Below are 13,538 nucleotides of genomic sequence, written 5' to 3'. Positions count from 1 at the left end.
TTCGATAGCTATTAATATATACATAAATGTGATGGCCACTTAACACTGTGTTGAGATTTAAAAAATACTTCATCAAAAATTACAAAAGGATGCATACTAAATTGTTTAACAGCATTTATATTTAAGGAGTAGGTTTGGGGAAAGGAGGCATATTCATTTATTTCTTTACAGAGAGTCTATACTGTTCATCTTTGTAAAATTGAGTTGCATTAATTTTGTAATAAAAGAAAGTTTGGAGACTGTAACTCTAAAAAAGAAAAGAAATGGCCACCAATTATAGGGGCTACTGAATAAATGAGGCAAAGGATAGGATGATTTTGAGGGTGGGAGGACAGTCTAGGGCGGCATGGAGGAATTCCTGGTACAGTCCTGCATGCAAGAAGATGGGGAAATGTGTGTGAGGGTGGAGTCTAGGGAAATCTACGTGTTACCCATAGGCTTGAGAGACTTAGTCAATTTTCTCCAATCTCTGTTCTGCAAACTACCAGTGGATTTGTTGTGTCATCTCGGGTGCATAGCACAGGAGTGAGTAAGAAGTTTGTCCTTTCTATAACAGCATGGTGTTAGATAAGAGAACTAATTTAGATGTATGTTTGCTCTTGTCATTAACTAGTTTGGAGACCTTAATTAGGTCCACTGAGGGGGTCTACATAAGGTACTATGGCTGTCTAAGAGAAGTTAAACATCTGTCTTGTGTAAGGAATATTTTCTTTTAAATTTTAATGGGCTGTCTCTTGTAGGTAGCAAAGGCCTGGGTCAGGAATGACATTGCAAATCAAATTGTCTAATGCTTGGAGGCCTGGTTAGTAGCTAGGGAGATGAGCTCTTCCTAAAAGCTTTCTCTTCTTTCTCCTGACCCACTAAACTGTAAGTTCCATATGAACGACAACCATATCCTCTACCCTAGTACAATACCTGGAATATATAGCAGCTACCCAATAATTAGCTGAATGAATGCATTTACAAATGATCTGAGCTAAGAATGGTTTTTATAAGATTTTGGTACTGACCACCAGGCGGCTCTCATTTTCCCAAATCGCAATAGCTTCGGGAAGCTAGACATTCTTTGAGGACCTTAAGGATTTTGATGTGTAGAAGGTACTTGCCCAGAATCACAGTATTAGTTTAGGACAGAGTCAGGGATAGAACCTAGCTCACGACATGAACAAATATGAAAAGTATGAAGGTAATATTCCTATTTCTCCAGGCATTAGCTCTAATGCAGCTCTTCATACTATAACCTGGCTGCATCTATTCTTTAAACTTGTACAGTAACAAACTTCATATGAATCTAAAATATTCAAACCACCGACAGGCTTTCTAGAGAACCAACCCCCCTCAGCAGCACTATAGCACATTCACTTATCAGGGCAAATACTTCCTGAGACCTCTGTCAGTTGGCAACTAAACTAATTCTTCCCATAACGTTTGTGATTTCTGCAGTTAGTCTCCAAGCGTGGTCCTCAAAACAGCAGGATCAGCATTACTTGGGAACTTGTTAGAAATGCAACTTAAGTTCCCTCTAGAACTGCCAAATCAGAAACTCAGTAATCCATGTTTTAACCAGCCCTCTAGGTAACTCTGATGCATGCTAAGCGACTCTCTCTGCTAGCAAAACCCCAGATTTTCCCAGTGAGGGACTATCAATGCTTAAGAATTAAATTTGCAAACTTTTCCCAAGATTAGTTATTTTAGAGGTTTAAGTAGTAATTTAGGCATAGTGGCTGCGAGGTGAAAGCCAGACATTCAAGGAATGTTCTGCTAAACTCTTGTTTTCCTCTGGCAGGAATTCCCAACCCTTTTCCCTTCTTTGTATCTTATAATCCCACAGGCCACTGGTTTAACCCCGACTGCAGACTGGAATCACTGGGGGAGCTCAAAAAGGCAAAGCACTAATAAAAAAACTCCATATCTGTGTCTCAAAGATTGATTCAGTAGGTCGGGGGTGGTACCTGGGCATCAATATTCAATGCTTTCCAGGTGGTTCTGTGGTCAGCATTGAGAACCACTTACAGGGATTGTAGAAGTGGACAATCACAGGAAAATTAAGTATGTTGTGTGTCGGGGGACCAGGGAAAGGGTAAGCATCTCACAGCAGGAGCTTCTAATATAAAGAAAACATGGAAGAACTAAAGGATTAAGCTTTATCTCTACAAAAAAAATCCTCCATTTTCAGAAAGTTATTATTTACATATCAGTCTAGTTAGTGGTTCTCAAGAGTGATCCAGAATTCCCTAGGGGTACCTGTGACTCTTTCAGGAGTCCAAGAGGTCAAAGCTATGTTCATAAGAACATTTGCTTTTTGGCTGGGTGTGGTGGCTCATGCCTGTAATCCCAGCACTTTGGGAGGCTGAGGGAGGTGGATCACGAGGTCAGGAGTTCAAGACCATTCTGGCCAACATAGTGAAACCTCATCTTTACTAAAAATACAAAAAATTAGCCAGGTATGGTGGTGTGCACCTGTAATCCCAGCTACTCTAGAGGCTGATGCAGGAGAATCCAGTGAACCCAGGAGGCGGAGGTTGCATTGAGCCGAGATCACGTCATTGCACTCCAGCCTGGGTGACAGTGCGAGAGTCCATCTCAAAAAAAAAAAAAAAAAGGAACATTAGCTTTTTTCACTTTCATTCTCTCATAAGATTACAGTGGAGTTTTCCAGAGGCTAAATGACATGATGTAATTGCTCTGATAGCTGATGGAATATGTGCTTGTTATTTTTGTCTTGAAAATGTTCCAGCTGCTAAAATGATAGGTATCTACAGATAAAGCCTAGAAAGATTAAAACCTTCTTGGGGATATTCAGTAAATTCAAATGTAAAGGGGTTCCTGAGACCAAAACGTTTGAGAATCTCTGGCCAGGATCAATGGACACAATCCAGTTTTTTTCTTAGACGTTAGGGTAAGAAAAGGCTGGCCTAATTTACCTCCTAAGCAGTTACAAAGTTGATAAACAATGAAGACTTAGCAGTTTCTTTCAAATATTGTAAATGGGAGAAATTAAGGGAAGCAAGTGCCTGTCTAGGTTATGAACCAAAGCATAAAATTAATTTGCACTTTTGATTTACTCCACAAACTGCTTACTAGAAAAGGGTTACGGGAACCCAGAAGTTCTAGAACAGGCTATAGTTCAAATGAAATGTGCAATGACTTAAGTCATTTCAAGTGGGAACTCCTCTGATTCCATATCCATTCATGAGCCCCAACAGATAGTATTTCCCTTCCCATCACCACACAATTACTTAGAGACACAAGCACAAGATTGTCATTCACTTTTCTGCATACTTTATTTGTTACAAACATACAATTTTTTTTAAATATAGACTGTAAAACTCCATTTGCAAAAGTCTATTGTAAGGAGTGCACACCAGCAGGAAGGATTCTTAAACTTTTTTCTCTGTGAGTTTTTCTGTCAGTTTTGCTAGTTAGTGGTAAATACGGGACCCGCCATTTTTACAGACCTGTCTGAAGCTTCTGACTGTATTCACATTGCTCTTTTGAAGCAGCTCTGCTCCTCTCAAAATTGATCAAATCTGAGCTTCAACCTACAGGCAATGAGATCAACAGCCCGTCTGGACTCTGCTTTTGAACGGTTTTCAGGAAGTGTGATTTTTGAATGGGTACTGCACTTCACAGATTTGTTTGAATTGCCCATGCAGCTCTATGTTTGTTAAAGTGCATTCTTCTTTAAAAAATAAGCAAGAGGAATAATCTTTACTCTTTAACCAAGGTACTTAAAAAAATGAACTTTTTGGTCTCTCAGCAGATATTCCCAAATTGATCCTATCACTACAAATTTTAGTGTTCTATTTACAAACATTTATAGGGTTACAGGTGGAGGGGACCTTATAAAATTAAAGGTGCAGCTTCTCTTGAAGCAGAAATCAGTTCTACAAATTCATACATAGGAACACACACTTGGTTTACAATGCATAAGCATGTGGGTATTTACACAGAGATTGAAGACATCCCCAAAAAACACATTTTAAAGTAATTTCCAACCTAAACTTTAATTGTACATCTAGATCAGGAAGCTGTCTCCTGCTATCAAGATTTGGTTTTAATTCATTCAAATTATTTCTGTAGATTTTCTACTGGCAGGACATCGGTCCCAGCTTTGGAGTGATAATCTAGTCTAAGGAAGCCACTGGTAGATTTATGATTGGCAGTGAAGATTCCTAGAGAACAAAAAGTATGTCATCTGGAAATATATCAGAAGACAAATGAATTTTTTAAAAAAGATCTTGGAAAAACATCTGCATGGAGGCCCAAAAGGAATAAATACCTAATATAATCGTTCTAGAACTTCAGAAAAAAGAAGTCCAAATACACTGATGATCTTAGTTACTACTCAAAGATTGATGTCATTGAAAAATAACTCAAATATACTTGTCTGCTACCGAAACATGCAAAATCAGTATGTCCCATACTGACTTCAAGCCAGTCTCTAGACTTTTTGCTCAACCTATTAAGAAATTCAGAGTGGGCTGGGCATGATGGCTCACACCTGTAATCTCAGCACTTTGGGAGGCTGAGGCAGGCAGATCACCTGAGGTCAGGAGTTCAAGACCAGCCTGGCCAACATGGTGAAACCCTGTCTGTACTAAAAAAAACAAAAAATTAGCTGGGTATGGTGGCACATGCTTGTAATTCCAGCTACTTGGGAAGCTGAGGCAGGAGAATCACTTGAACCTAGGAGGTGAAGGTTGCAGTGAGCTGAGATTGGGCCACTGCACTCACTCCAGCCTGGGCGAGCGAAACTCCATCTCAATTTAAAAAAAAATCCAGTATCTTATCAGTTCAAAATGAAACTCCCAAATTCCTACAACACAAATGTGTTTAATGATATAATCCAGTGCTTCAATTTTCTTGGGACTCTCCCTGCAGTTATGTCTCTCAAAAAGGAATTTAACAAGAGAATAAACAAACCACTCACCATCCCATTTCCAAACATAAAGATTCTTCCAGCCAGCCTGATCTTGCAACTCAGAGTTAAGACTGGGGACAAAATATTTGGCTTTAAGAAATAAGAGATGGCCTAAATCGATATTTTGGAAAAAGTTAGTTATTGAATAGTTATTGAAGGGAAGGCGGGGGGGAGGGGAAGGACAAACTCATGCCTTCTGCAATATTCTAATGGACACTGAATAGGGCTATTGCTTTCTTGCCAATACTCTGGGCCCACATTTCATCATACTAAAAAGCTATAATTAGTTCTCTTGCCCATGTCAATGGATATTAGATATAACACAAGGAAACTGAAATTTGCTTCTAGACTCAAAATCTGATGACACCTGAAAGTATAATTGTACTTTTTAATTGAACTGTTAGAATCACCTATGGGAGAAAAATGAGTTTTAGCTCCCAATAAAGCTCTGCTCTTACTTTATTAGAAATCCTATTAAGCAGTGAAACTGCCAATATGGCAGTTGTTATTGTTTTAACATGGCTCTACCTATCCCAGTTGGAATGTCTAATTCAAATGGCATGAGTTAGATTTTCAAATGATTGTGAATAGAGGTGATTACATTGATGGCATATTCCCTACTTCTTCAGGAAATATAAAATACATTCATGAAGGCCTTACTTGGATCAGGGTACAGAAAACAATTGGGAATCTCTAGGGTAACAAGTTTTCATGATGCAATTTTATTATTTTTTCATTCTCCAAATCTAATTTTCAGTACTGAATAATTGGGCCACAATTGTTCAGAGTTCGTTAAATCTGTCAGTAATAAAATTGAGTTTTAAGACTGAGGGCTGGGAAAGGTGACTTTAAATAGCAAAGTCAGACACATCAAAAGAACTTGTTATTCAAGAGTCCACCTATCTGCTGAAACTTCTGGGGAGCTAATACTTGAAAATTAATGCCTTTGTTTTTTCTAAGTTAAAAATGGGGGAAATGAAGTTATAATCTGCCATTTCCACCTTACATTTGGAATTTCTTTTTTTTTTTTTTTTTGAGACAGAGTCTTGTTTTGCCACCCAGGCTGGAATGCAATGGCGCAATCTTCACTCACTGCAACCTCTGCCTCCCAGGTTCAAGCCATTCTCCTGCCTCAGCCTCCCAAGTAGCTGGGACTACAGGCACGCGCCACCATGCCCAGCTAATTTTTGTATTTTCAGTAGAGACGGGGTTTCACTATGTTGTCCAGAGTGGTCTTGAACTCCTGACCTCAAGTGATCCGCCGGCCTCGGCCTCCCAGAGTGCTGGAATTACAGGTGTGAGCCACCACACCCGGCCACATTTGGAATTTCAAATGGGGCATATGACACAGACTTTATTCTTTTTTTGTTTATTATTTTCTTAAGGTAAATGTGGTTTTTTTTTTTTTTCTTTTTTCTTTTCTACAAACTATCTCCCGCCCTCCCCTGCCCCACCCACACACCCATTATCCAGTATACTGAATGGGAGTTGTAACTCTTTAGGAAGACAGCTAATTGATTTACAGTACTCTAAAACCAACCCTGAAAACTGATAATCTCATTCACTTACTATAACTTCAGTGCTGTTGTTGACAAAAAAGAAAAAGTTACCTTAAGGCTCAAGGGAAAGTAACTTATTAAATTGTGAATGCAGCATTGTTTACTCTCCCATCCATTGGAAACTAGCAAAATGCATTCTGGATCAATAATACAAACCTAACATTAGCAAAGATTTCTACTCTTCTTACACAGAGTTAGAACAATATTCATAAGCAATTATCTAAGGGAGCCTGAGAAACTATGATCCACATCACACAAAGATTTCATGTATTTCATGATCAAAAAGTGCTTTATCTTTGAGAAATATGTCAGGTTTAAAATGGAAATATACAATGTAAAGTCACTTGACATTTTTTTCAAGTGAAGTACAAAGTAGAAAAGGAGCAAAAAGATGGAGGCTCTGCTCTCTGAACAGGCCTTATGCATGTGACTTTTAGGGTATACGAAATTAAAATTGTTTAGAATTAAAAATAGTGGGACTTTACACCACTATATTCTAAAACCTGAGATTGGACATCAAAACAGTCAACTTTGTTATTCATCAGAGCAATTCTGATACTTCCTAAAAATAGAAGACAACTCAATTGAATTAACTCCAGGGTCAAAAACATTAATTTTCCCCAATCAAAAGGAGACCATCACTAACATTATACCAAGAGTGCTGCAGAAAGACACTCTCCGCAATTGAGTCATTTCTACATAAGCAAAAAAGTCACTTTTCTCCTTCCCTTTCTCACTGATCAAGGCCACACTATTTTCAAATGAATATCTACTGAGAGATCAGCTGTGCATTGGACAAAGTACCATAATTGGGTTAAAAATGAAAACAAAATTTACAGTGAAGAATACTTATGTGCATGGCTTACACACTCCAGCTTCTCAATTTCATCCACCTCAAGAGCAAGATAGATGCAAAGTCACCTTGTGTAGATTACATTCTACACCCCTGTAAAGCCAGTCAAGGTCACATTTAACAAAGCATCTTCAGCAACTACAGTGCCTGAAGTGTGCAGCCGTTTACAGACCACTCAATATGAGGGCATTATTATAACCAGCCTCTTTTGCCCACAACCCTGCATTTTCAGATGAGACAGGATAATTGTTTTGTTTTGAGAAAACTGAAGCTTGAATCTCTTAAAAGACCTGCAATTTACTGCAAAGTAATCCAGAGGAAACAAAGGAAGCAGGAGGTTAATGGCTGCCTGCACCAAAAGCCTCTCAATCATTTTGCAGTAAATAATTATGGAAAGTGATGTGACAAGTAGCCATGTGTGTATCACAGCTACAGTCATTTATACCACCTACATGCCTCCGATAGTTACATAGGGTGTTTGGGTTTTTGGTTTGGTTTTCACTTTGATTTTTGGTGCCATACAGATTTATATTTTGTTCTGTGCAGCATATGCACTGAAAAACTTGCTGCTGTTCCACTTGCTGAAATGACAGGTAGGGACAATAGAAACCAAAACAGAATAGTAGTTAAGAGTAGTAGGATTCTCTTCACAGATTTTTGTTTTTTTGATTCTGTTCCTAAATTTGGCTTTTCATCTTTGTAACTATAGTAGTTTTGAGAAATGAACCTTCCACCAACCTTCCACCACTAAAAGAAGTTTTAGTTTCCTACTTCTCAGGAATATGATTATTTTGATTAGCTGGGATATCTGCCAAAGTTAAAAAAAAGGCTCAAAAATCATTATGCAACAACTGAAAAACAAACAAACAAAAACGGTTGTTACCCATGTCTGTACAATGCCATTTTCCAACTGGAATTAACAAAGACCATTTCCTTTAATAAGCTATTAAAAATATTTACAAATTAATTTCTGTGTTTTACAGGTTTCTATTGTCCCTAGTGACTGGAATGAAGATCAGTGAAATGCTACAATTAGTCCACAGCCTTCTGCAATCTTCCTGCAGTGGGAAGAGAGGCCATGAACCATCTCTTGCAGGAGAAACAAACCTTAGAGATTGGTTAAGACTTAAAAACCCACCACTATGACATTACCACTTAATCTTACATAGGCAGGTCAAAATTTTAATATAAATTACTTTTGCCAACACATAGCTTATGCATTCTTTGCTCCTTGTTTGGAGGATTCTCAAATTGATATCTAAAGATTTACATATGATATATTACTGTTATATGGTCTAATGACTAAGAAAATTTCTCTGGTAACCAAAGCTGATGCCATATATGGTAGTGTTCTTGGCATATACTCTATATGCCTCAGACCACTTCCACATTCTTTCTATTCAGCTAATTATAGCTTAGTAGCCACTGGTGAAGGATTGTGAAGACCCTGTCATTTCTACAGAATAGAAAGGCAAGGCTAGTTACTGCAATTCAGCCAAACAAAAAGAAAAGAAAAAGAATAAACCAACCCCTTGAAAAGGAGAGGTACTGCACCTTTGCAAAATTGAACTGGCTCACTGCAGCTGAGCAATAGAACCACCACTGAAGCAAGAAAACAAGTTGGTCTATACAGGAATTGTACATGGTTTGAAAATGAAAAAGTTACAGCAATCAACTAATAGCTGCAACCTTAATTTTCACTGCTGCCTCAGAGTTTGAAACTTAAACAGTTTCTGCAAACCTAATGCTAGCTTCTCAGCTCCTTTACTAAAACTATTTAGGAATTTGTTCTCCGAAGCAAAGAAATAAACACTCAAAACACATAGGTAAATACAGCAGGACATTATTGAAAACAGCTGCCTTGTAGTACAAAATACAGTACAAGTATACGGATGTCATTAAAACATCAAAAATACTATTGCTCCCATACAATTTAGGAAACATTCTTTGCAACGGAGAAAAATTTAAAAGAAAAGCTTTAAAAAAATCTGTTTAAAAATTCTACTGTGGATGATGAGAGTAGAGAAATAGTCTGAAAAGGGCACCAATGTTTGTGGCTCTTCCTTTTTTTTTTTTTTTTTTTTTAAATCTAAGATCAACAATATTCTGCATCAGTCTATTTTTTTAAAAAAGCCTAATTTTATGTACACAATTATTTCCCGCCCTCTCAGCCACAAATACATGAAAACCTTTTTGTATATTACTCATTTCCCAATAAATACAAAAAGATTGTATAGATTGAATAATACCAAAATAAGATAATAAAAGGGATATGCAATAAATTAAAAAGGCAGCTCAAATAAGGGGCAGGCATGTAGTTAAAAAAAATACTAAGATTGTGGAGGTGGGGTTACTTGCCTCCTGGTTGAGAAGGTGTCACGTAAATCACCTGAAAACTTTGGAAAGAACGTTAGCTCCCATTCAATTCAAAGTTACCTAGGTCTATGACATTTCTAGGAATACCTTTTGATGGGGTGGGATTAACTTGATTAGTAAAAATCATTTCTACTGAAAATCCATTTAAAATATAGAAGAGGCGATCCTTGAAAACCCCAACTTTTATTCTTGAAAGACAGCTGGATAAACTGGCAAAAGCCAGTTTGTTGAAATTTCAAGATGGTATAAAAATGCTTCCAGGAGATAGTCAGCATATTCACGTTCACTTCAGTTCCATTCACAGATGGATTTCAGCTTCCACCGGGTGCACTGCTTGAATCACTCATCCATCATTTGCCAACTCTGATTGTGAGGTACTGATACAATGGATCAAGTTCTTAAAAATTTAAAAAGAATAAACGATGCTGGAATTCTGGACCTGAGGATCTTTAGTATTTGAACAAATCCACAGATTAAACTGAAGGTAAATTAAGACTTCAGTTTTGGTTATTCCTAACTTTTCCATGAGGATGTATATTCCATTAAAGCTCAGGCTTATAGCCACACTGTTCCTTTTGTAGGTAATCTTCAAGTTTTATGGTTTAAAATCCAGCCAACCAGTGGCTGTAACAGCCGAATTAGCCATAATGCACTGGCTCACACAGTGGAGATCTGGCTCTCATTCATACCAAAGCCATTTCTTGGTAATGACCTCCGTATTAAGAGATCAGGGGAAGAACTTTAGTGAGCAGCAACCAATCCACTCAAAGAGTCTGCCTTGTGCTTTATGCCTGACTTTTTCTTGTGCCTACCTCAGCAAACCCCAATGTGAAACTGCTTTTATCTTCGAAAATTTGTCGACTTTGAAACTATTTTAGTAATGGATTCTACTTCAAGCACTGATATCTGAATCCACTGGCATCCCGGAAAACAATTCTTCAAAGAAAAGACATTTGCCTTGGTCCAGGTTCCATGCAAAACCATTTTTTTTTAAAAAAAAAAATGGATCCAATTTGGTTCTGTATTCTTAGATGGCTTCTGGAATTCTTATCTTTAACCTGTTCACGATTATCCGAAGTTGCATTTCTTTTCGTGAACCTGAACCCTCAAAACTGGGTAACTGTAAAGGCCTCTCAAGGATTCCATGAAGACCTAGATTCAAAATGCTGATTTCAATGGATGTGAAGGGATAGACACTGCAACAATGAGGCCTAGAGAGATCTTTTATTCCAGATTACCCAGGTACAACCTAAATGCAACTGTTATCAACGGTCTGGGTAACTTGGACGTGTTTCTTGCCCCAGATGCGCAAGGATCTATTTCCTTCAGGGATTATCCTGATGGGTTTAGGAACCTCAGCTGAGAAACAACAGAAGCTGAGAGTATTTTATGCAGGTGAAGAGATGCTGTTGTCCTCTCTTTGCAGGTTGCTGTCAGTTCCTTGGAACTTGACTGCTTTTCTCAAGTTGTCCGTCACTGTTCTGATTATTTCTCTTAACTATATTATGTTTTGTTTTTTTCCCTCTGCGGCCTCCCTTGCTCCCTCTCCACTACTCACTGGGGATGAGCAGGAAGAGGAATTCTCTAGCCAAGGAGATGGTGGTGGGGTGGAGGAGGCCTGAAGGGGAAGCTGCCTGTTTCAATCCTCATCCACCTCCTCGCCCTCTGACTCTTCACCGCCGCCGCTGCCCCCACCACGGCGCTCATAAAGCTTATCCCTCTGTCGTTCCTGGATTTCTTTCATCTCATCCGCATACCGGCAAAAGGCGCCTCCGAACTTGCCCCAGGCTTTGAAGGGCACGGTGATGGCATTGCGGTAGGACGGCTTCACCTCGCTCACTCGCAGAAACACCCCGTATTTGTTGCAGCCCACATCGAAGAAGAAGCGCTTGGAGTCCACCGTGATGGAGGTGCCCTCCGGGAGCTCTCCATACAGGCCGCCCCCTGGGCCTCCGGCGCCGCCTCCCGGGCCGCCTGCCAGCTCGTCGTCCTCGCCTCCGTAGTCGTCGATGAGCTTGGCCAGCGCGTCGCGGAACTCGATGAGGCCCTGCGCAGGCAGCGCGATGGTCTGGCCGCTCTGCAGGCCGCCGGGCCCGGGACCCGAGCCGAAGCCGCCACCGCCGCGGTTGACCGTTTGGCGGATGCGCAGGAAGCGGCCGCGCTGGTTCTCCTTGAGGTCCAGATAGTACTTGCGGTTCTCACGCACCAGGAACTCGCTCTTGAGCGCGCGCCGCGGCCCGCCGCCCTCCTCGGCACCCGCCGCCAGCTGCTCAGGGCTGCTAGGGCCCAGCTGCGCGTAGTGCTCGATGAAGTCGCCCAGAGAGTCACGGAACTCGGCAGCCACCGCCATGGACAGCGTCAGGCGGCTCTTGGAACCGCCCGCGCCCACCTCGGCGATCTTGAGGAAGCGGCCCTTGGCATTCTGCTTCACATCTAAGTAGAAGCGTTTGTTCTGGATGTCCAGCCGCTTTGAGGCCAGCTCCTGCGTCTCCTGTTCGCCGCCGCCGCGAGACGCGGGCTGGAAACCGCCCGGCCCACCGCCGCCGCCGCGCTCGCTGCCGCTGTCGCCGTCCGCCATCTTCTCGGCCGCCGCCTCGCCGCCACCGCCCGCCGCGCTCGCGCCCCCGCCCTCCGCCCTGCGGCTCGCGCTCCGGGGCCCCCCAGCCTCGCCCGCCCGGCTCGCTCACGCGCTCCCGCCGCTCATCGCCGGCCGCCGCCGCCCCCCATCGCCTCCGCGCCCCGCCCCCGCGACTTCCTTGCAGTCAGCCACTTCCGGCGCGCGACTTCCCGTGAAGTCACTCCGCCCCGCCCACCGCGGCCTCGCGGCCGGAAGCGCCGCGGCGGCTTGGCGCAGAGGGATGACGTAAGGGACCGCGCAGGGCGGGAGGCGAGCTGGGAGTCGGGGAGTGCTGCTGCTCGCTGGCCCTTCCTGGGCACTTGCCAGCGTTAGCGTGACTCAGGCTCCCGCTGCATCTGTCTACGCGCCTCTTCTCATGACACTTTTATTTTAGACTCCAGTGTCTTTCATGTCCCTCCTCCTTGTTTTCGTGGCGTTAGCTGAGTATACTCTGGCTCCAGCCTTGGTTGTGGGCTGGGAACAGAATTCCAGTCTACACAGTATGGCGACCGGTGTGAAGGAGATCCTTTGGAGCACTCAGAAGTGGGTTCTGACCGGCCTGTGGGGTTCACCATAGAAGGCATGAGCTGACTCTGAAGGGCAAGCTGCAGTTGGCCTGGCAACTCTGAAGCGCCTCCCAGCATAGGAGACGGCAGTGCAGAGGCACTCAGGGCCTGACACTGGGAACTCAGAGCAGCTGGGGGTGTATATGCCTGAAGAATGATTGTAGATGACACGGGAAGGTGGATTAGATCAAGGAAAGCCATCTGCAATGCGGGAGAGTTAGTGCCTACCCCAGAGTCTGGAGCCACCATATGTGATCAGATTCACATTTTGGAAAGATCACTATGGGAACAATATAGAAGATGGTTTAGAATGAGGTGAAATTTGGGATCCAGAGATCAGTTAAGAAGCTCTTGCTGTCCCCACACTTATGAGCCATATTAAAGTGGTTAAGGGAATTGACTGCCAATCTTTAGTTTCTTTATCAATAAAATGTGAGTAATTCCTATGAGGCCTTTTTGTTGTAAGCATTGAAGTGTAACAAGAGGCAGTATTGGAATAGTGCTAAAAAGTGTAGGCTCTGCAGTTGCACTAGGTTTGAATCTGTGACCTTGACCAGTTACCAATTTTTCAAGCCAAAATGTTCTCATCCTTAAATGGTTTTTTTTTCCTCTTTCTTTTTTTTTTTTTTTTTTTTTTTTTTTT

General features: G+C 41.7%; 1 protein-coding gene across 1 annotated transcript; it reads right to left on the bottom strand.

The window, feature by feature from the left end:
* Positions 1-3,265: 3,265 nt before the first annotated feature.
* Positions 3,266-12,328, bottom strand: PURB (purine rich element binding protein B). Its single transcript, XM_017524590.2, has one exon. The coding sequence runs from the start codon at positions 12,288-12,290 to the stop codon at positions 11,352-11,354; it is 939 nt and encodes a 312-aa protein (XP_017380079.1). The 5' UTR covers positions 12,291-12,328; the 3' UTR covers positions 3,266-11,351.
* Between the last annotated feature and the right edge of the window lie 1,210 nt (positions 12,329-13,538).

The sequence above is a fragment of the Cebus imitator genome, unplaced genomic scaffold (assembly GCF_001604975.1).
Source record: "Cebus imitator isolate Cc_AM_T3 unplaced genomic scaffold, Cebus_imitator-1.0 Scaffold34, whole genome shotgun sequence".
NCBI lineage: Eukaryota > Metazoa > Chordata > Mammalia > Primates > Cebidae > Cebus > Cebus imitator.
The sequence above is the reverse complement of the archived record's forward strand: the minus strand, read 5'-3'. Positions and strand labels throughout refer to the sequence as shown.